The following is a 23,081-nucleotide window of genomic DNA, read 5'->3' on the forward strand; positions in this document are numbered from 1 at the left end:
GGGTTTGGATTCTCCCTACCAGAAGATACAACAGGAAAAGCGTTCCCTATTGGATTTCTGTCTGTTGTGTTGCTGTGAACCAAACTGTACTTCTGCCAAGAGGGAGAGACAGAGACACGGAGAAATTCATTCAGTGGGTCAGGTTTCTTCGTTTACAATCCCAGGTCATTGTAACACAAGAGGCCCACTTAAGGCAGAAGTTCCGAGAGAGGAATATGCCACATCAACGTAGATATGGAAAGGAAGGAAAAGAATCAGTCCTGCTCCAGACAGTGGGATGGACGGGGCCTGGCTCAGTGCCCCTTCCACACCCTTCCGATTTAGCTGCCCCACCTCAGGGATCCTCCCTTCCTCTTCCTTATCTTTGACCGCTGTATGGACACCGATGTGCAATATGTCTCACGGCTGCCTAGCAAGTCTTCTTATCCCTTCTTCCAATCTGCCTCAAACCATTTTGTGGGCATGTTGGCAGTTGCAGGCGAGGAGGAGGAGGAGGAGGAGGAGGAGGAGTTGCTGCTGCCACTGAGGAGGGTGTGCATGTGTGGATGGGGCACTGAAGGGGGCCCAACCCTCCGAGGCAGGCCCAATCCTTACCAATGCCCAAGGAGAGGAGGGCAGGTGTGCCAGGGACCGACCACCTCATGCTACTCAGGCTTCGGCAATTGCCCAAAGAATTTTGACCCCTGGCCCCGGAGCTGCCTGACAGAGCGTAGTTTTACTAGTTGAACATATCGGCTGGTCGCATTACTCCGTGCACTTTAGAAATGAAATACCCTCTGTGTGTTTGACAGCCACCCTCCCGTGCCTCTTTCTTTTCGTTTCTTTTCTTTTCCTCCGTGCAGGAAATTAAATATTTCACAATCAGCCCCACCCCTTTTGACCTCTCTCCCATCACGGCTCCCTCTCCCAGCGAGTGTCTTCTCAGGTAGTTTTAGAGACCAGGAAACAGGTGCTGCTAACTTTCCCCCATCTCTTTCCCATTCTGTAGGAGGTGTTTGCCACACAGAGGGGAGGGGAGGGGAGAAGGGCTGCCTATAAAGGACTGAAATTTCAAAACATGGGGATAATACTTTGGCTGCCTATACAGAGCTGCCTCACTGGGGCTCATGTGCCAGCAAGAGCAGCAGCCTCAGGACAAAACAGGGCACGGCCGGTGAGCAACTCCTTGCACGGTGAGCAACTCCTTGCACGGAGACAGAGAGCAGCGTCAGGAGCAGGTATTCAAGCATCCGCCACTTGAGGGCGACAGAGGGAACGCTAAAGGGTATTAAGATACCCACGTCCTCTACTTGGGAAGGTGACGAGGATAGATATTTTCTGGAAGGAGAGATACCTTCATCAACCATTAGTGGGTGACAAAGAGAACTTGGCCTTTCTACTGGGATCCAACACATCTGCCAAATCTCAAAGTGTGGCAGCCATGAGTCTTTCTTTGGGTAAGTGCAATCCTTTGTCCTTTGTGGATGTGGTGCTTAGAGTCAATGGCTATGCAAAGCTTTGGGAAATGTTAAGACCATGTCAGAATTCATCTTTTGAATGCATACTGGGGTGATTTATTTATTTTTTACCTTTATGCTGCCCTTCTTCCTAGGAGTTCAAACCACTTACCCTTTTATCCTCATAACAACCCAGTGACAGGGGTTAGGCTGTGGAATAAGTTGGCCCCCAGGTCATCCAGTAAGCAGGAATTGAACCGGAGTCTCCCCAGAACTAGTCTAATATGTGCCAGATATGCACTGAGGTTTGTGTGTGTGTCATTTAGTACAGAGGTGGATCTGTATTTGGGGCAAAAGAGTCAGCGCCCCCTGCCTGTCCCCCACGCCCACTTATGGCAGACAGATCCCCCAACAAACAGGTACATTTACTCCAATGTGCCACGCATGATGTTCCACTGGCTCCAAAGGGCACCAGTCACCACGTTGGGTGACCATATGAAAAGGAGGACAGGGCTCCTGTATCTTTAACAGTTGTATTGAAAAGGGCATTTCAGCAGGTGTCATTTGTATATATGGAGAATCCGGTGAAATTCCCTCTTCATCACAACAGTTAAAGCTGCAGGAGCTATACTAGAGTGACAGATTTAAAAGAGGGCAGGGCTCCTGCAGCTTTAACTGGTGTGATGAAGAGGAAATTTCACCATATATACAATGCCCCTTCCATATATACTCCATATATTCTCCATATATACAAATGACACCTGCTGAAATTCCCTTTTCTATGCAACTGTTAAAGATACAGGAGCCCTGTCCTCCTTTTCATATGGTCACCACTGGTTTAGTATGTTAATCCTAGAGAGGATCCAAGGCTTTTTGAAGCTGAACATCCAAACTCCCTTCCCTATGGTGGTAAAAATATAATTATCAAGGAAATAATGGAACATTTGCTGCCCTTTCAGAGGAGCCCCAAACCTGCCACCTCACGCTCCCTAATGCTAGGGCCATTCCTGGTTAGGGCCGGGCAGTTATGCAGTGTGCACAGCAGTGCATTTCAGGCCTGGAGCCAAGTGGCAAGAGTTGTGCTACCTGTGGGCCTGTAAAAACCTCAGAGTAGCCCTGCTTCAACTTTTCGGCCTGATGGAGACCCCAAAGCTGATGGTGACAGATGGAAATTGAGGTGCCAAGGCCATTACAGCATTTGGGGGAGAGAGAATGGAGTCAAGTTAATTTTGAGCAACGTTCTCAGAATTGGAGTAGGGGTCAAGGCCCACACTGCTTTTGGGGAGGGCACTGCTAAACCCTGTGGGCCTTTGGCCTGCCTCCTCCTTGCCGTCTCTGCCTGCTTTCCTGCCCTCTCCTCACATTCAGACAGTGACCAGAATGAGGAGATGGTGCAACCTCTTGCTCCACTTGCCTTGTACTCTTCCTCTGGCCAGTTGTGTGGATTGGGCCCAGAGGGAGGGGGCCACAGCAGGCCTCGCCTAAAACCCGGAGCTGACGCTGAAGATTCTCTTTGTTCCTTTCCAGCTAGCGGCCTCTTGGTCATTTCTACAGCCCTGGTCCACGCCGTATCCCCTCAACTTGACTATTCTATCAACACCAAAATTGCCCAGACCTTCAACCTGGCTCGTTTCCTGAAAGCCAACAGCACGGTCCTTCTGAACACCTATGTAAGAGTTTTGCCTTGCAGAATCTGGGGGTACGGAGTGGGTTGTGCATCGCTTGTGCCAATGGTTTTGAAACTGTGTTCTGGGTTGGGATTTCTTGGAAGCTTCTTCTGTATGCAGGGTTCCATGAAAGACACCTTGGCCATCGAGGGTGCAGATCTCAAAAGGCCACATTCCCTTCCCGCCGACCACCCATAGCTTGGTAGTTTCCCAATGTAAATGCAGCATTCCCCTCATTTTGAAAGGTTGAAATGCCTCTCCTAAGTAGGGTGACCAACTGTCAGGATTTCCCCGGATTTGTCTGGGTTTTTGCTCTATCCTGGGTGTCAGGGGGGATTTTCTGTAATTTTCTGTAATGTCCGGGAATTATACACTCTCCCCTTTAAGGCCACCTTTAGCATGTGTGTGTGTTTGTGTGTTTGTGTGTGTGTGTGTGTGTGTGTGTGTGTGTGTGTGTGTGTGTGTGTAAATGACGCACTTTATGGAGGTACTCCATTCCCCACCACTGTTCCAATCAGGGCCTTAAAGGGGAAAGTGTGTCATTCCTGGACATTATAGGCAGGGCCCTGATTGGAGCAGTGGGAAGGGGACGGGAATGACGCACTTTCTAGGGCCTCTGGAAAGTGTGTCATCTCCCCTTGCCATGCTAATGGTAGCTGCCATTAGCATAGTGGGGAGAATGATGCACTTTCCAGAGGCCCCAGAAAGCACGCTTCTCCACCACCACTGGGTGTCCTCTTTTTTGGTTCCCAAATAAGGTCACCCTACATAAAGCTTAGTTACTGGCAGCAAGAGCTTTCAGTTAAAATAAGATGATAATTTTAGCCCTGCCCCCCCCCCCCCCCGCACTGGAATGCAGTCTTTGAGGGCTACTCTGAAGTGGAATTCAACTCTCGGACAGGGTTACTTCTTCTGTTCGGGCAGGGCTCAGGAAGCCTAGCCAGAAACCTGCCTGAACTGAGGGTGCCCCTGAGAAAGTAACCCAAATTCCTCCATGTTACATGTTGCTGACAGGGCCAGTGCTACCATTAGGCCAACTAGGCAGCCATCTAGGGCGCAGACCTCAGAGGGGTGCAGTACTGCCCTTTAAGGGTCACAGTTTTATACAAATTAGCTGTTTTAAGAAAAAAATATAATAAATGGGGAAATAGTTCAGAAACTCTTCTTGAACAGGTGAATTGAAGTTGGCAATTTTGTGTGTGTGTGCCTGTGCCCTTGCCTAGGGCACAAAATAGTCTAGCACCAGGTTCCTCAATGAACATGTTAAAGGTTCCCTGAAATACACATTCGTTCCCTGGCCAAAATTCTGCACCCCAAAAAGCAGATTTCTACAAAATGCATACATTTGCATATAGTTTCTAGTCCTGGAGTAAGAGATAGCAAGAGAGCTATGGGGGGCACTGATGTTGCTGACCACTGGGAATCCTGCACAAAGCGGTCCTCCCTGCTCCCCTCACTCTTCAGACTTCAGGATGCATAATCCACATACTTTCCAGCCTGTCCTTGAAACATTCAGGACTAGGAACTTGCTTTCTCATAAAAACAAAAGCTGAGAGTCTGTGCCCAAGAACAGTTTCTGAACTTGTCTGGTCCAACTGCAGAGTTTCGTTACACACAAAGCTCTAGAAATACACTAGAAGATGTTGCTTGGTGCAGAGGACGCGGTCCTCTCTTTTCATCGGGTGTCTCGATGATGACACTTTGCCCCTCGTCCCCTCAAAACTCAGCGGCATTACAGCTATGGGGTGGGAACAGCAAATCTCCATGGCAGGAGGGAGGGATGGAGGGCTTTCCGGCTGAAGAAGCTGCAGTGCCGGCGGCCATTCGGCTTGTCAAGACCACCCCTGCCCTCTGCCCGGCCTTTCCACGCGTCCCCGTCCTACCCTGGGCCCCCCGCCTCAATCCAAAGCGAGGTCACCACCAAGAGATGGAGTAAAGAAGGTGGTGATCTCGGAGTAAAGGAAAAAGTTGCGGTAAGCCAGCAAATTTTTAAAAGCGCAGTTTTGGGGGAGAAGCCCATGGTGGCTGTAAGTTCATGGCTGTGTCGTATAAACAACACCGTGCCAACTCACAGCCACCCCTGAGCTAAACAGGGCGTATAGGCAAGCCCTGAGTCAGGACTCCCGAGGCTTAAATTGTAAAACCAGTCTGCAGAGTCAGTGGGATTCTTTTCAGGTGTATTAGCGGATATTTTTTTAAACCTTAGGCAAGGCTTAAATCTCCTTGAATTTCTCCTGACCTAAGAACATAAGAAATTGTCTTGCTGGGTGATCAAACCAAGATGTATCCAGTCTTGCTTCCTCTTCCCAAAAGCCAGTGGAGGCTGGTGGATCTGATGTCAGTGGGGCAGTGGATCCCCTCTGGGTTTCAGTCAGAACTGGTGGATAGTTCCTTCAGAATTCTGATGGGTACTGACTGAAACCTGGAGCAGATTCTCCACCCTACTGACATCAGAGACACCAGCCTCCGCTGCTAACAGCAGTCAGCCAGGTGCCTTTGGAAAGTTCGCCAGCCAGGCATCAAGGTGACAATCTCCCCCTGTTGATTGTCACCATCATCTCTGTCTGCTGAAGTTCCTTGAGGTCATCTAATCCACCCTCCATTAACAGGGATACACAGACAGAAATAGCATGACTGAGTTCACACAGGTGGCATCACTGCAAGGTGTCTTGAGACCCACTACCTTAAATGTCTTTTATAAAGGGTTAGACCAGCCTGCCCTAAGCTGGTATCCTCCAGATAGGTTGGACTTCAAGATCCATGATCCCCAGCTAGCATGCTGGGGGATGTGGCTAGCTGGCTGGGGATCCTGGGAGTTGTAGTCAAACATATCTGGAGAGCTCCAGGCTGGATTAGGCAAACTCAAGGAGGAGATCAAAAGCAGGAAGGGGTCGGCAGAAAGTAGATCAGAAGAGAGGCATTTGTCATGCATGTGAACCTCCTGGCCAACCTAAGTTTCACATTTGCATTATACACCTGATGAAGTCAAATCTGTTCTTTAAGCCTGATCCGTACCCCTAATCCCCATACAGAGTTGGGATTGGGGAGAGGGAAATGGCGACTAGAATGGCGACTGGTGGGCAACTTCCAGAGTTCATGGCCCATTTTTGCCCCCAGACCCCCGCCACAGGCCACCCCCTGAAAAAATGGGGCAGAATTGATTGCAGGTTTGCCCCCCAAAACTGTCAGCAAATCTCTCCGTAAGTGCTACAGAGCGCTACAATAGTTAAATTTAGCTTGCAAACAGACTAAATTAGACCTGTCGGGTGCGTCGTCGTGGCTGCCGACACCTTTCTTTTGGGAGTGGGGAGTACATTTGGGGGGCCACCAGAGGCTGTGAGCTGCATGTTGCCCACCCCTGGCCTAAAGGCAGGACCACCAACTCCATGCTTCTCACTGCACCGGTCCTAGGAAATGCAGCACTCAGCCTGCTCTGTGCAAATAACAGGTCTGTTGCAATTATTATTATTATTATTATTATTATTATTATTATTATTATTATTATTAATTTATATAGCACCATCAATGTACATGGTGCTGTACAGAGTAAAACAGTAAATAGCAAGACTCTGCCGCATAGGCTTACATTCTAATAAAATCATAGTAAAGCAATGAGGGGAAGAGAATGCAAACAGGCACTGGGTAGGGTAAACAGGCACAGGGTAGGGTAAACAGGCACTGGGTAGGGTAAAACTAACAGTATAAAGTCAGAACAAAATCAAGTTTTAAAAGCTTTAGGAAAAAGAAAAGTTTTTAGCTGAGCTTTAAAAGCTGCGGTTGAACTTGTAGTTCTTAGATGTTCTGGAAGAGCGTTCCAGGCATAAGGGGCAGCAGAGGAAAATGGACGAAGCTGAGCAAGGGAAGTAGAGACCCTTGGGCAGGTGAGAAACATGGCATCAGAGGAGCGAAGAGCACGAGCGGGGCAATAGTGTGAGAGGAGAGAGGAGAGATAGGAAGGAGCTGGACTGTGAAAAGCTTTGAAGGTCAACAGAAGAAGTTTATATTGGATTCTGAAGTGAATCCAAGCCCCCCGATGAGTTCAGACCTCCAGACAATTTAACCAAGTAGGCCACATCTCAAGTTACTAGTCCCTGTTGTTGCTGTTGTTGTTGTTGTTGTTGTTGTTATTAATAATAATATTGATGGTGCATTGATGGTGCTATATTAGCACCATCAATGTACATGGTGCTGTACATAGTAAAAGAATAAAACAGCAACACCCTGCCACATAGGCTTACATTCTAATAAAACCATAAGAAAACGATAAGAAAGGGACGAGAAGGCACCAGATAGGCACAGGGGGCAATAAAACTAACAGTGTAGAAGTGCCGGCAGCCGAAACTATGCTGATGCCAAAGCCTTTGGGCTCCAGCTCATGGCAACTGGAAACAGCCTGAAAGGTGCCCCCCCCCCGCCTCTTGGGCTCAGCTGTCCTTGCTGTTGTCGCTTCTTGGCTCTGCAATGTGATGGAGGGCAAGGAGAAACCCGGCCCCGCCCCTCCCGAGCTGCAATCGGCTCCTGTGCCTTGATTCGGATTCCGCAGAGAGTGGCCGGGTGCCCAAGTATTTCCCGTGCCCCACTTCCCGCAACTTGCCCGGGCACAAGATGCCAGACGTAATGAGGTCATCTCAACCCCAGGCTCAGGCGTGCAGCCAAGCTGCCGGCAGCATCGACGTAGGAGAGAAACTTTGCTTCGGTGGAAGTACGGTTCGTTGAGCCGGGGAACAACAAGAGGCTTGTTTCTCTGGCCCTTCCCGTGAGGAATTCCAAAGGGATGAAGGAGACTGCGGTGGGTGGGCGGGGGCCAGCCCCCTGAATGACTGAGAGGTGACAAGGCAGGAAGGCATATTTCGTAGCCCCCCCCGGGGGCCAACATCCTGATAACCCCCTGTAGGCAGCCCGTAATATTTAACCCCTCTGAAATCCTACCGTTTAGACTCAAGGAAGGGGTGGTGCTGGTGTAATCCCTGGAATACACTTATTGTCTTTGTTTTCCTGGTAGGATTCTTGTGCTTCTGGCAAAGGTTCAAGAGGGACAGGTTTTCTCAGCATGGAGCTGCCAAGGTGGGAAGGGCCAGAGCTTAGTGGGTCCAGTTTCAGTCCTCTGAAACCCTGGAGCGACGCAGCTGCCAGTCAGTGACAAGGATACTGAGCTAGATGGACCAAGGGTCTGACTCGGGATAAGGCAGCTTCCTAGGTTCCTATGAAAGAGGACAAGAGTAAATGAAGCATGATGAAGCAAGGAAAAGAAAGGAACCTCTCGTGCAAATACTGAGTCATTAATGACTCTTGGAGGGACACCAGCTTTCACTGACGTTTTCTTGGCAGGCCTTATAGCGGGGTGGTTTGCCGTTGCCTTCCCCGGCCGTTATTACCTTTCCCCCAGCTAGCTGGGTACGCATTTTACCGACCTCGGGAGGATGGAAGGCTGAGTCGACCCAAGCCGGCTGCCTGAAACCAGCTTCTGCTGGGATCGAACTCAGGCCGTGGGGAGAGTTTCAGCTGCAGAAACTGCTGCTTTACCGCTCTGCGCCATATTTATTTATTTATTTATTTATTTACATCACACCTGGGGTTCCCACGTAGTCCCTCATTGAGGCACTGACCAGTGGGCTATCTATATGGCGGCAGGTTGCTGACATGATGAGTGTAAACCCCGTGCTTTTGCTGCTGCGGGGTGGCAGCGGGTAATCACGATGCCACAGCGAAAGTGCGGGGTTTCCAGCAGCGGGCCCGCCCCTGCCCTCTGCCTGGTCACCATCTGCCCGGCCACATCTCTGCCACGACTCTGGAGTGAGGCTGGACAATGGACACGCCAAACTTTCCTTGCTCCGGAGGAAGAAGTCGGGATAAGTCCCCGACTTTTTTACTTCGGAGTTTCGCGGGAAAGCGCAGCGATGGCTGTGGGGTGGCTTCTGCATCTTATTGTCGACGCAGCGTCACAGCACAGCCACCCCGGGGCTTTTGGCGTGTATAGGCAGACTCCAGATGTATATCTGCTTAGCTTCAGCAAGGTGGCTGTATCATGTGCCTTCAGACGGTGAATCCCAGGAATAGAAAGAAACATGGGAACTGCAGCAAAATGTTGCAGTGCAGAGCGCTCTGCTTAAGAATACTTCATTCCAGCGCTCCACCTTTTTCCCCAGTTTCCCCTGCTGAGACAGCATTTCATGCCCAGTGAGCATGCTCACTCCTCATTGGACTATTTGGAAGGGGTTTACTCTTGATGTTTTATTTTTCTAAATATGTTTTATATTTCTGCAAAACTCTGGGTTTCCTCAAGCCTGCTGATACCTTTTCTCTTGTACATGGATGGTGCCATTTGGGTTATATAAGGACCAGAAATCGGAGAATTGAAATTGCTATTAATATATATGATTATTCTGTGTGCCCCCTCTCTCTCTGGCTACAAATTCCTGAGAATCTAGTAGGTACAACTAAATTAGCCACCCAGGAAGGAATAGCTTACCCTCTCATCTAAACTGCTTGTTATGCTCCTTACAAGCCAGAATTGCAAACCAGAGTTTGTTCTTGGTTTATGATTCCTGGCTTGTTTGGCTGCAAATATTCACAGCTTGTTCACACCAAGCCAGGATTCTCTGGAATTCTAGCTTACTGTTACATGTGAACAACACCTCAGACTGGGTTCGTATGACATGACAAGCCATCTTGGGTAACCAGCAACGCTCCCCAGACTGCTTCCTTCAGGGTGGATTATTTTTGGCAACAAGCCACCCTGCAAAGGACACTGGGATACTGGCAAGACTGAGAGGGGAGGAGGAGAGCAACCCACGGTGACCCTGATCATCTGCCTGGCGCACCGTGGCTTGTTCCGCGAACAACCAACACTGCGTAGCTTAGCATGACATGCAAATGCAGCCTCTCCCTCTGTCTCTCTCCCAGCCTCAGATCCCTGCGAGGAAATTGGCTGGCAACGGATTCAGAGCATACGGAAGAAATTACTTCTTCATCTTCACAAAATTCATAGGCCAGGAATGAATAGGCCAGGTTAAACCCTTCGTTCCAACTCTAGATTGTCTCTCCCTCAACAACCCAGAGTTCAGAATTCGGACATCACAATAAACAACCCAGGGGCTGATTGTCTCTAAGTTGCTTAGCTCCTCCCACTTGCAGCAGTAATGACTGACTTGCTGAGAACCAGCGTATTCACTTGCTCCCGCTCGACAGTGGGCAATGTTACCTCCAGTATCAGAAGCAATATGCTCCTGTATCCCATTGCTGGGGAACATGGGTTTGCACTCATTTCGAGCTTGGGGCCTTCCAATAGACATCTGGTTGTCCGCTGGGGAAACCAGGAGGCTGGACTAAATAGGCCTGTGGTCTGATTCAGCAGGGCTCTTCTTACACTCTTACATTTACATGTGTATCTCTCTCTCTCTCTCTCTCTCTCTGTTCCCAGCTGAGTAACCAAGGCAGTCCATTTAGCGACCCTGGCTTCCGTGACCGAAGAGTCCAATATGAGGGGGTACCGACGGCGGCTATCTCTTTCCTGAAATGGCGGACCCTTAGTGACACTGAGCGCCTGGACAAAAATTATGCAGCCTACACTGTCCTGTCTGAGTTTATGCAACTGGTCTGGGATGACCAGTTTCGGATCAGCGACACCAAAGTTGAGCTGCTGGAGATGCTGAGAGCCACCCGGTTGCACATCCAGGGCCTGCTCAGCAACCTGACCTCCATCATGTCTGCCTTGGGCGTGCCGCCCACCCCCGTGGTCGATCTGCTCACGCCAGACATTACTGAAGCCAATGCCTTTGTGAAGAAGGTCCGGGGGTACGTGGTGTGCCACACCTACAGTCAGTGGATGGAGCGGACCGTCCGAGACTTCACACTTCTTGTAGAGAAATACCCAAGTTAAGGATTGCTCAGTGTGTGTGTGTGTGTGTGTGTGTGTGTGTGTGTGTTGGGTGTTGGTGGCCCTCCTGCCGAACCCCTTCCTGTGGATTTCTCAGGGCAGTAGGCTCAGAGAGAAGACAGATGCAACATATAAAACAGGGGAATTGAACCTCTTTCATCCTGAAGGCTGCATTCAATTTCAGAGAAGCCCTGAGGGGCATAGGCGTGTGCAGCACATTTCATTAGGGTGTGCACCCAGGGAATTTTTTTTAAAAAAGGTGAACATTTATTGAATACGCAATCATAAAGGACATTTTTAAAAATTCATTTATTTATTAACCACTGTAGACCCTGCTGCCCTACTCACTGCAGGTGAGGGGAGGAGATGCTTATTGCTTGAGACATTAGGGTGTGCCTGGGCACAACCCTTGCGCACACCTATGTTGAGGGGTCACATTCCAGTGGAGGGTGGTCGGAAGGCAAAATGGGGCAGTGCCAACATTCCTCCTCCCCCAAACCCCAACATATCTTTGCTTTAAGCCTTAGGAGAGACATCTCGACCTTTTAGAATGGGAGTGGAAGATATGTTGGGAAACCATAAAATGATCGGCAGGGATGGGGGAAGAGGGCATGGGTCTTTGGGAAACCCCGGAGCGCCAGATTGGGGCCCCAGGTGGGCCTGATTCGACCTGCAGGGGGGAGGTTCTGCACCCCCTCACCACATTCAGTCCAAAAGTAACTCTTCCTATCCAAAACTGAATTTGAGAAAAATCCTAGCATGGCAAGTTTTCAGCAGAAACTGGCAGCGTGCAGTGCTGATTGGCTGCCTCCCCTGGTTGTGACATACTGCCACTGTTGCTACGGATCAATTTCCAGAGCAGTTTTTCCACTTAAAAAACAAAACAACCCTTATTTATTTGAAAAGGCAGACCGCCTACTTTAAAGTATCAGTGGGGCAGGGCAAGACTGACGGCTGAGGGGGGATTAGATATGCCGGCATGCACGTCTATCATTTCAGTTGTGAAGTCCTGTTGATGGATGTACTGTGAGTTCCCTTGTTCTGTTGCATCTGTCTTCTTCCTGTAAAGTTAGCCTGTATGCCTGCGGTAAGCTAGACATTTTGCTAATCCCGGCTTTACCTATTGTCTTTCTGCTGGGGATGTTCTCTTATTTTCAGACACTGTGTGCGTGTGTCTAATGTATCTTTTTTTTATCACACTTATGAATGGATTGCTATTTATAGACTGACCATATGGAAAAGAGGACAGGGTTCCTGTATCTTTAACAGTTGTACAGAAAAGAGAATTTGAGCAGGTGCCATTTGCATGCATGCAGCACCTGGTGAAATTCCCTCTTCATCACAACAGTTAAAGCTGCAGGAGCCCCGCCCTCTTTTGTATCTGGTCACTCTGGCTACAGAGGGCAGGCCTCCTGCAGCTTGAACTGTTGTGATGATGAGGGAATTTCACCAGGTTCTCCATATATACAAATGACACCTGCTGAAATTCCCTTTTCTGTACAACTGTTAAAGATACAGGAGTCCCGTGTTCATATGCTCAACCTACGATTTATTTTAATTGTTACCTGGCCCTGGCAGCCATTCCATCAGGCTACAGCAGAGGGAGTGAAAGTTCAACTCTACCATCAGCTGAGCTGAGATGCCACCTCCATCAGCTACTACTGCCTCCATCATCTATCACCAGAGAGCAGCCATTCAATCAGACTGAGGCCAAGGGGAGAAGGGAAGCAAGGCCTCTCCGTCCATTCTGCTATGAGACCAGCTCCATTGGACTCTTCTTCTCCCTGGACCTTTTCGATTTCAGTTGCTCATCAGAAGCACTACAACACAACTTTTAAGAATTGATGCCTGCGTTTGCGTTCCCCCCTCCTCTGTCACGATCCTGTTTCCTTTTGTTTCATGTCTGTAAGATTGAAATCCTGAGGATGGGGACTTTCTTACTGGTCTTTGTAAGCCATTCTGGGAGCCTTTTCAGGTGTGTGTGTGCTGAGATATGGTTAAAATGCAACAGCCCTGTCCAGACAACATGCTAAACCATGATGGTTAAACGTTTTGAGCTAAACAGTTGTATAGAGATGGGAATTTGTCATTTAAATACATGCAGCACCTGATGAAATTCCCTCTTCATCACAACAGTTAAAGCTGCAGGAGCTATACTAGAATGAATGGATACAAAAGAGGGCAGGGGTCCTGCAGCTTTAACTATTGTGATAAAAAGGATGCTGCGTGCATACAAACGACACCTGCTGAAATGCCCTTTTCTATGCAACTGCTAAAGATGCAGGAGCCCTGTCCTCTTTTTCACATGGTCACCCTACTTAAACATTATGGCTTAGTGTGTCCTGTAAACCATAACTTAGTGTGTTGTGTAAACCTTTCCTAACCATGATGGCTACATAACCACGGTTTAAACACGCTCCCTAACCACTTGCTGCAAAAGGGTTAGCGGCTAACCATGGCTAGGCATGTTGTCTGAACAGGCCCAGTGTATAATAATAATTTATGTCACAGAGAAGTTGACTTGGGTTATTTATATAGTATTTAATAAGGGACAGTGGGGTGTAACTTATTCTGTATTGCTGATGTTCTGCAATGTTCTGGAGTTTTAAGAATGTTCAAGAAGCACTGAAAATGAGAAATGTTTCCGCAAGGGGTATGTAAACAAAACAGTAAAATAGACTGTAAAATGAGGACAATGATAAAGCATATCGATAATTTGGTGTCTGCAACCAGACCAACGGATACTTTTTACCAATAGGAGTTTCATACATTTCCGCTTTGATACTTTCTGATGGATGTCATTCACACATTCAGTAGTGAGTCTTCAAGAGCCAATTCCCATATTCAACTTCATGACTTTGTTCCCCTACCCTTGATGGCTGTTCCCACTTGATGACTGGCAATTAAAGGTGTGAACTGACCCCTTCAAACAGCATGGCGCATAAAGTGATGGAGAGATCGTGAGAATTTCTTCTCCGATGGTCATTTGTACATGCATTCATCGTGGTGGGTACGCATGTGTGATTCACACGCGTGCCCATGTGGTAGGAGGAAAGGAACGCGTTAGGGGACTGGGATTATCTGCACCGTGCCTTAGATTGAACAAAGTATATATGCTACCCCCTTCTCTCTCTGTCTTTCCCATCCCCTCTTTCTTTTGCCACCCCTTCTCTCTCTCTCTGCCACCCCCCTCTCTCTTAGCGACAGCCCCCTTTCACCTCCCTCATCATCTTCCTTCAGTCTAACTGCTTAGCAGGGATAGAGACAACCCTTCATCATCTCCCTCCAGATTTTATTTTGTATGTTATTTTAAAACTCCCTTTTTTAAAATAATAATAATAATGCTGAAAATAGTCTATTTTTGGTACCTATGTTTCTTTCAGAATTTCTTAGGCAACATTATTGACTTTTGTATTTGAGATTTTATTTTGCATAATAAAATTCACATCTTAAAAATGTTGCATAAAACTTTCATTTTTTCTCCCTTTTGTCAGTGAAGGCAGGGGTGTTCAGTCAGCAATAGCAGTCTATCTCAGCAGAAGTAGACTGAAAATGGAACAGAAGTCAACATCCTGCAAGTGTAAAGAGAGAGGGGGGGCGGGGCAGGGTGGGGGGCAGGCCGGCCGGCCCAGGCCCCAGAGAATGGCCTCCACATGATGAGTTACACTGCTAAAGGTTTGGGTGGGAGATTTCCTGTGAAGGTTACGTAAACCATTTGGAGCTCCTTCTAAAAAGAATGAGGCATATGTGTGACAGATAACAAAAACTGTCTATGAGAATTTACTAGTCCTACTTCCCGGGCTCACAATCCGACACGAGGCCCTTGACCCAGTGATGAAAGTATGACTATATCAGATTTTCTAAACTTCTGACGGATTAGACAATGATTTTTCTAAACCCACACCAGAGAGCTATCATGGTACAGTGGTGGACATATCAAACTAGGACCACAAGGAACACCATTCAGCTATGATGTTTACTGGATGACCTGGGTTAGTCACCACAGTTGCTTCAGAAGTAGCTCCCAATGTTCCTATGACCTTTTTTCTACCTCAGAGCCCCCCCCCCCCAGTGGTTCCACCACTGTCTGAGTTAAGGCAGGTGACTCCCTGCCACAGGGGTTTCTTGTTGGTGGCACCAAGATCTGTGGAACAGGTTCTTGAGCGACACACTCCTGGCCCTGTAATTGCCTGCTTTTAGGCAGGTTCTCTCCACACCAGCTGTGAGGGGGAGGAGAGTCGGATTCCTGGCTCCAAGGTTGGAGCACTGTCTCCAAACTACCAGGAACCTGAACTATCCCATGCTCCCTGCAACCAACGCTGTCTCAAGGCCATAGGATCGCTCTCTTAAACTTAAATCCCTTCTTCCTCAGGCTCCCTTCTGTCTAAGCCTTTAAATATCGCCTCTTCCAGAGACGTTGTCATAACCTTGGAGGCCCAAACCATCACACTGCAGACCTCGGGCCTCCTGCGCAGATGTGCCCTTCGCTCGGCATTCGCGCCGGGAGGAACGAAAGTGACGGGACTGACCACATTGTCAGGCACTTCCTGTCTTCGAGAAAACAAACAAACAAACATGCCCTTTGCTTCCCTTCTCCTGATGCGATCTCCAAGGTCTCTCTCACTCTCCCCTCTTCGGAACTGACTCACACCCTTCGATATGAACACAGGCAGGATGTCTGAGTAGATTATGGAGACGGAGAGCGAGCGATGGAAGGAAGCCAGGAGGCCTGGGTGTTGTCCCCCAGCTCTGGGAATGTGGGGTTTGGAACAGGCTGTTGTGTTGGTTCTCGAATCACGTCATGGTGTTCAGTTTCTCTCTTTGTCTTTCTCTCCTCTTCTTTCTAATTTCTAATTCCATCCTCTTTCCTCTCTCCTCACCCCCCATCCCCCACATAAAGACTGGGCTACTGCTGCCCCCTGTGGGATGAGCTGTGGTTATTCCCATCAATTTTGACCCCCCAAAAGCCTGAAAATAGGCTGGGAGATTCACTTGCCACCATTCCCCTCCTGGCTTCTTCCTAAGTCAGTCTTTGCCAACCTGATACCTGCCAGGTGTGTTGGGATGGCATCTTCCATCATCCCCAGCCAACAGGACCATTGGCCGTGGTGGCTGGGGATGACAAGAGTAGCAGTACCGACACATCTGGGAAGTGCCAGGGGAGGCCCTACTAGGCCTTTTAATGGCAGGCAGAAATCAGGGGCAGTATTTCCTATCATTTGCCTCTCCATGGTGGCAAGGACAATGCCAATTGTATTGGAGCTTGTCATGTAGCCATTAAAGGCACAGGAGCTCTGCCAGAAAGGACAATAAAAGTAATGGCAACCGTTGTTGGGATGAGGGCCTCAGCAAGATGCTGCCAGAAGGCTTCTACACTCTCTGTCTACATCCTCAGGGCAGTTTCATGTTTGAGGGAACTCTGGGTGAAAAATCCTTTGGTGGGCCTTCTCCTCTACCGGTGGGAAGCTTGATCTAGCTACCTTTAAATTCCCCATAATTCCTCAGAGCGACACGAAGGCTAGATCTACACTCGTGCTTTTTACTGGTACTGAAGTGCACTGATACCTGCTGGGGCACGTTACACACTCCATGTACTGCTTTTGGAGTTTTATTTCCCGCTTTTTTAATTCCGCATTATCCAAAATACCACAGCAGATGTCATTGTGTGTGCCATGAGGTATAAATGCCCAAGAGGGATATAGCATTACCATGCGGGGCTCATATCAGTATGACATGAGTTGTAGATCCAGTCTTCGTCAGCAGCATTGTGGGAAATAAAAATGGTGGCCGGATCCTGGTGCTGTTCAGAGTGCTTGTTAAGGTCGTCATGTGTCCTGCTTTATGGGGGACAGTCCTCTGTTTGAAAGGCTGCCCAAGTCCACACCCAGTTCAAAGATAGAGTCTTAAGAAGGGAGAGGGAGGGGGTTTGAAGTTCCCCATCAACAGTACCCAGACAGAAAACTGAGGAGAAACACACATTCCTTGGTCACCATCTTCCCCACTACCGTTAAATAGACTGTATAAATCTGCATATCAATTAGCTTATGCAAATATTATGCAAATCTGCACCCCCTTTTACAGTCTTCTTCAGTGAGGCAATTCCTCTTTTTTGGTGATGTGTATGAGGCACGAATAGCATATATTGAAATAGGAGGGAAATTATGCCTACATCTTGTACATATAGCACTATTCATTCACACTTTACTTTTAAAAACAAAAAAAAACCAAGGAGGAATCTATGTGCAGGGACATCTGGTACAGAGTTGGAGCTAGAAGTATGGGGCAAGTTCAGGGATGCAGCCAGAAGATACTGGGCACAGACGTTTTGGTCACGGTCATGTGGTACAGCCCAGAAAAAAGTAGCTGTATTTGCCTATTCACTTATGGTTTAGAAAACTTTTCCCAAAGTTAAACACACACTCACTCACTCACTCACACTCACACTCACTCTCACTCACACACACACACACACACACACACACACACCAGCTGTCCCTTTCTGAGTACTTGAGGCTTACAGGAGAAGCCAATAGTATCTGATGGAGTCAGATCACGACAGGTAAAGTTTGGTCAGGGTGGATAAAGTCAAGTCACAGCAGGCAAAGTCAAGGGAGAAGCCCTCTTATTTAGAGGGCAGGCGAAAGCAGGACCTTGGATAGCTCCAAGTGTGCACTGCTCTCCTACTATGACTACACTAGAAGGATGTTGTCTCAGCAGAGAGCTAAACCCATCTGAACCCTTCTGACAAGTCCTGCACTCTGGTTAGCAACTTTGCCACCCTACCCCTGCTATGAATTAGAGGACGGTGGCAGAGCTGTGTTCTCTGGCTGAAGGCCCTTAAATAAGGTACTGACCATCCTTTCCCTGAGCATTGTCCTCATTAGAGGCCTCTGCTACATACTTTAATGTCCAAGGGTCATGACACCAGCCAACTAGTTTAACCAGAGCGTCAGGAATGGCCCTGACCCTTTGTCCCTTGGACCAACAGTTCTACCTCTGGGCCATTTGCTTTGTTGTCTTAACACATGCAAAGTGCTTCCTTTGTATGCAAACACATGCTGGCTGCATAACAGGTCTTTCTTTCTGGTCTTGCAGCCTGTTCCTTAGGGCTGTGTGTGTGTGTGTGTGTGTGTGTGTGTGTGTGTCTGTCTGTCTGTCTATCTATCTATCTATCTATCTATCTATCTATCTATCTATAAAAAGCTAAGGCGATGCATGGCAAAGCGTGGCACCATGGTTCCAAGGAAGAACTTTGTGTTGCTAAGCAACAGGATATATAAACACACAGCTGTCATCGAAACATATCACTACCTCAGGTAAAGTCCAGCGGGTCGGCTGGCGAACAGCAGGGAGAAGCTGGCATCGAAATGTATCTGTCATGTCTAGCCCTGCTCCTCCTGGGTTGGAATAAGGTGTTTCTGGTGATCAATCAGAATCAGACTCTGAAGTAGAGGAGTCGGCGTCAGAAACAGGCCAGCCTGTACCAGTGGGGGGAAAAGCTCTCACGGGCTCTTCACCAGCTGGGAGTGAACCCTCTCTAGAGCTTATCTCGTCAAGGGCAAATAATACGCAGTCAGTGGAAAGCCAACATTTTTCCGAGGGAGAGAGCATGGGGGTGGGTGGGCTAGCTGATCCTAGAGTACGCTGCAGACTAAAACGGGCGGAGCTAAAGGAAGGCGAGAGAAAGTCGGCCCGGCTTGCTTCTCCTCAGAAGCTGCCTCAGATCTAGTCTCTCTGAAGTTAACTTGTCTTGGGAAAAGGCTTTCCATTCTTCTTGAAAGGACAATTGTCTCGCTTAGTTTGCCTAGTTTTGCCTAGGGGGAAGTTCCTAGAGATTAGACTCTCTTCAGGTGGGAAGAGATGTTTATTGCTTGAATAAAGCTTTGGGGATTACTTAGGAGGCCTCGTTATTGTAGGGTGACCAACTGTCAGGATTTCCCCGGATTTGTCCTGGTCTTTCCATGGTGTCAGGGGGGATTTTCTATAATTTTCAATAATGTCCTGGAATGACACACCTTCCTCTTTAAGGCTGCCATTAGCATGGCAGGAGGGAATGACATGCTTTCTTGAGGCACATCATTCCCCCACCCCGAGCTCCAATTGAGGTCTTAAAGGGGAAAGTGGGTCATTCGTGGACTTTATAGAAAAGGCCCCAACTGGAGTGGATGGTGGTGGTGCAGAATGAAATCCTTTCCCCTCCTCCACTCCAATCAGGTTCTTTAAGGTGGCGGGGGAATAATGTACTTTCTGCAGGACTCAGAAAGCTGCTTCCCCCCCCCCCCCCCACACACACACTAGGTGTCCTCTTTTTTGGTTTCCCAAATATGGTCACCCTACGTTATTGTCTCCCAAGAAGGCAGAAGTTTTGAGAAACACAGTATCATTGCAGAAGCAGCCAGACCACTTCAGGCCTATTCAGCCCAATGGCCAACTGCTGCCTTCCCCCCCCCCCCCGCCACTGTCTCCTGCCCACTGGACATACCTGAGTGAGGGGTGGGGGCAGTGGCTGGAAGGAAGTGGGGGGGAATTGAGCAAAGAGGCCTCAAGTAAGTCCCACGGGTCGGCAGGAAGACAAGTGGTGGAGCAGCAGTTGGAGTGAGCATGGGAGAGTAGCTCAGAGTGGAGGGTGGGGGAGTCCAATAAATTCCCGGCCAGCCTCGCACCCCGCTTTCCCATGCACCTTCAGGTGCCCAGAAAACCATAGCAGCCCCCCCACCTCTTGTATAAAGAAATTTTTAATACTGAGCAGTAAAGTATTAGCAGCAGATGCTCTGCACGGGTCATATATATATATATATATATATATATATATATATATATATATATATATATAATTAGGGACACAATGATGTCAACATTTACACAAAATGGGGCACAACAACTTCTAGAGAAGCACAACATCTTCCAAATTTGAGATTGGCTTCCTTGGAAGTTGATCTGATCCACCGAGCTTCATCATAAAATTAAAAATACTGAGAGCTTCTTATTTGTGCTGGCTTCCAACAACTGGGTTTATGCAGGAAAGATGGAGGGGGATAATTTGAATGAAATATTGCATTTTAGACATTAATGTATATTCTATTTACTGGATTCACTGGATCATTGGACCCAGTCAAAGATCTTGAGGTGATATATTAAAGGAAACAAACACATTCTTTGCCACTGCTGGGCATGAACATCATGTACCAAATTGGGGAGAATAATTCCTGTACATTTGGCATAATTCATTCTGCTTGCCGTGCGGAGGATTTTAAATATATACATAGGTCCACACCGGCTGGCAGGGGTTCTGCCAGAGTTTCCTTCAGAGATCTTGCCTGCTAATCATGATTCTTTAATTGAAGGTGCTGTGGATTGAATTGGCACCTTCTCCATGCAAAGTAGGTGCTTTACCACCAAGATACGGTTACTTCCTGCAACCTTCCCCCTGGTGGGGCTCAGACCTGTATCTCCTGTTTTCCTGGCTAGTTTTCTGTGCAGCTGAGATGATCAGGCCTGCAGAGCCATCAAGCCCTGCCTATCTGTCCTGCTACCCTAACCTCTTCACACCTGAATTTCACCAGATATTGCCCAGCCACATTTCATCATGTTAGGTACGCCTTCGAGTTGCAGTCTAACACATATACTCGCTATTTATCTGGCACCTGTCTCTGGAACCACCACCATCCCTGGTTTTGCCTGTGGAGGACACCTTTGGAAATTTTGTTAGCTGTCATTCTTCATGGTTTAGTTCCTCCTCCGGAGTCTCTCTAGAACAGGGGTGTTGAACCTGAGGCCCGCAGGCCAAAACCGGCCCTCCAGGATTCCAAAGATGGCCGCTGCCCCTGGCCCAACCTCTTCCCTTCTCCTGCTGATCATTTGGTGCTTTCTCAGCTTTTTGCACAATTCCTCCCTCCCCCCATACTAAGGATTGAAATGCCTCCCCTAAGGCTTAGTTACTGGCAGTAAGAACGTTATGCTGGCCTTTTGTGCATTTCTGGTATTTATGGCCCTGCCGCCTTTTGCCTTCAGGGCCTTCCCACTGCTGGAATGTGGCTCCTGAAAGCTGCTCCAGAATTGAAATTAGCCCTCGTCCTGAAAGAGATTGAACAACATCTCTGCCCTCGAAGCTAAATTTCTAAGCAGCCGCGGCCCTTAATGAACTTGTAGGGGAAAGGCATGTGCACAGACCTTTAGGCGCCCTGCAGTGGGTGGCTTACCATGTCATCCCGGGCAGCTGTTGTCCCATGTTGCGTGTGCACTTCCAGTATATCTTTGATCAAAAGAATAGTCATCCTCTTGGTTTTTCAAGCGTTGGAGGACAGCCTCGTAAATTAATACAGCAGGCAGCAAAGAGCCGTCTTCTCCAGTCCTTCAGATGACAACACGGGTATTACAAGCATGTGCCTATTTCCTTCTGTGAAACAGCGAAATGTATCCTACGATAGCTATATGAGCCTCACTATATGCTGACATGCATTCTAGGCCAAATACCACATTTGCATCAATGGCAACAAGCACAATCATGTTCTTTAACAGTCTGTGCACATTCTGCACACTTCTGCAGCTTTGATCGCTGGTTTTCATTTTTTTTTAAAAAAAAAAAATATCCCTCAAGATTTGTTTTATTAGTCTAAAAGTTGCCTGCAGGCCCAGAGCTGTGCAAGACGGCAGCGTTGCAATGAAATACTACTCACTTCTCTCCCACTTTTAACAAACTACAAACCGAGCCATTGAAAAAAGCTGTAGAGGGCTGGCACCCAGTAAATCATCGTCTTCTAAGGGTACTTGGGGACGGAGATGGTCCTAGAGCTAACTTTCAAAGGGCACTGTGCAGCTCTTCTGTCTGTTTTTTTTCCTTAACAGGTTTTTTTTTCCTGGTAAGAAAACAAAACAAAAGACGGATGCAGTGGGATTATATTTGCTTTTAATGTTCACTGTTTTTAACCTTTGTAAATCACCCAGAAAGCTCCAGCTATGGGGTGGTATAGAAATGTAATAAAATAAATAAATAAATAAATAAATAAATAAATAAATAAATCAAACACAGGAGGGCTACCAATCAAAGATGTCGTCATAAAAATCTGTGACTGAGGCAATGCAAAGCAATTGCATAATAAAACCACCCAGAGAGCTTTGTAAACCGCCCAGAGAGCTTCGGCTATGGGGCGGTATAGAAATGTAATAAAACAAATAAATAATAAATAAAATCCTCATCTGGAGGCACCCCAGGTCAGGGTTGTGCTAACTCCTAGCACTACCAACCCAAAGACAGCGCTTTTCTTAAGAGCTTTTCTGTAGTAAGAAAAAAGATGGATGCGTAGGGAAAACATGAGAGGGCTATAAATGGAAGACGACGTCATAGAATGGTAGAGCTGGAAGAGGCCTATAAGGCCATCGAGTCCAACCCCCTGCTCAATGCAGGAATCCACCTTAAAGCATCCCTGACAGAGGACTGGCCAGCTGCCTCTTGAATGCCTCTAGGGTGGGATTGCCCACGACCAACCTAGGCAATTGGTTCCGTTGCCGTACTGCTCTAACAATCAGGGAGTTTTTCCTGATGTCCAGCCAGAATCTAGCTTCCTGTAATTTGAGCCCATTATTCCACGTCCTACACTCTGGGAGGATCGAGAAGAGATCCTGGCCCTCCTCTGTGTGACCTTTCAAGTATTTGAAGAGTGCTTTCATGTCTCCCCTCAGCCTTCTCTTCTCCAGGCTAAACATGCCCAGTTCTTCCAGTCTCTCCTCATAGGGCTTTGTTTCCTCTGGATCCCCTGTAAAACTGTGTGAATCAGGCGGGACAATGGCGCAGTAAAAGCCTCTCCTGGAAACATACCTAGTCCGCTTCGACACATCTTCTGCAAAGAACCTGTTTGGGGAGAAGGGAGCTATGCAGTACAGATATTGGCATCTTAACAATAGTTTGTTGTTTAAAGTGGAATTTGAGTTTTAAGTATCATCTCCTTTCACACAAACATGCTTGTGTGAATCAGTTTGTGAGGGCACCTCGTTGCTTCTCTGCCAGCCAAGGTTTAGAAAGTAGCTGGTGGATCTTTTGTTCTTGCTGTGATGCCTAAATTATGTTTAGACAGAAAACATAGGCATGTTTAGTCAAAAAAAAAA

General features: G+C 47.8%; 1 protein-coding gene across 1 annotated transcript; it reads left to right on the forward strand.

The window, feature by feature from the left end:
* The first annotated feature begins 1,420 nt into the window (after positions 1–1,420).
* Positions 1,421–10,982, forward strand: LOC134405668 (cardiotrophin-2-like). Its single transcript, XM_063136913.1, has 3 exons — positions 1,421–1,436; positions 2,964–3,106; positions 10,524–10,982. The coding sequence occupies exons 1-3, from the start codon at positions 1,421–1,423 to the stop codon at positions 10,980–10,982; spliced, it is 618 nt and encodes a 205-aa protein (XP_062992983.1).
* Positions 10,983–23,081: the final 12,099 nt, after the last annotated feature.

Source organism: Elgaria multicarinata, chromosome 11 (genome assembly GCF_023053635.1).
Source record: "Elgaria multicarinata webbii isolate HBS135686 ecotype San Diego chromosome 11, rElgMul1.1.pri, whole genome shotgun sequence".
NCBI lineage: Eukaryota > Metazoa > Chordata > Lepidosauria > Squamata > Anguidae > Elgaria > Elgaria multicarinata.

Excerpts from the sequence above, each read along its gene's own strand:
- LOC134405668 (XM_063136913.1), top strand. Across the intron at positions 3,107-10,523 it reads CGGTCCTTCTGAACACCTAT|CTGAGTAACCAAGGCAGTCC; the intron begins GTAAGAGTTTTG and ends CTCTGTTCCCAG.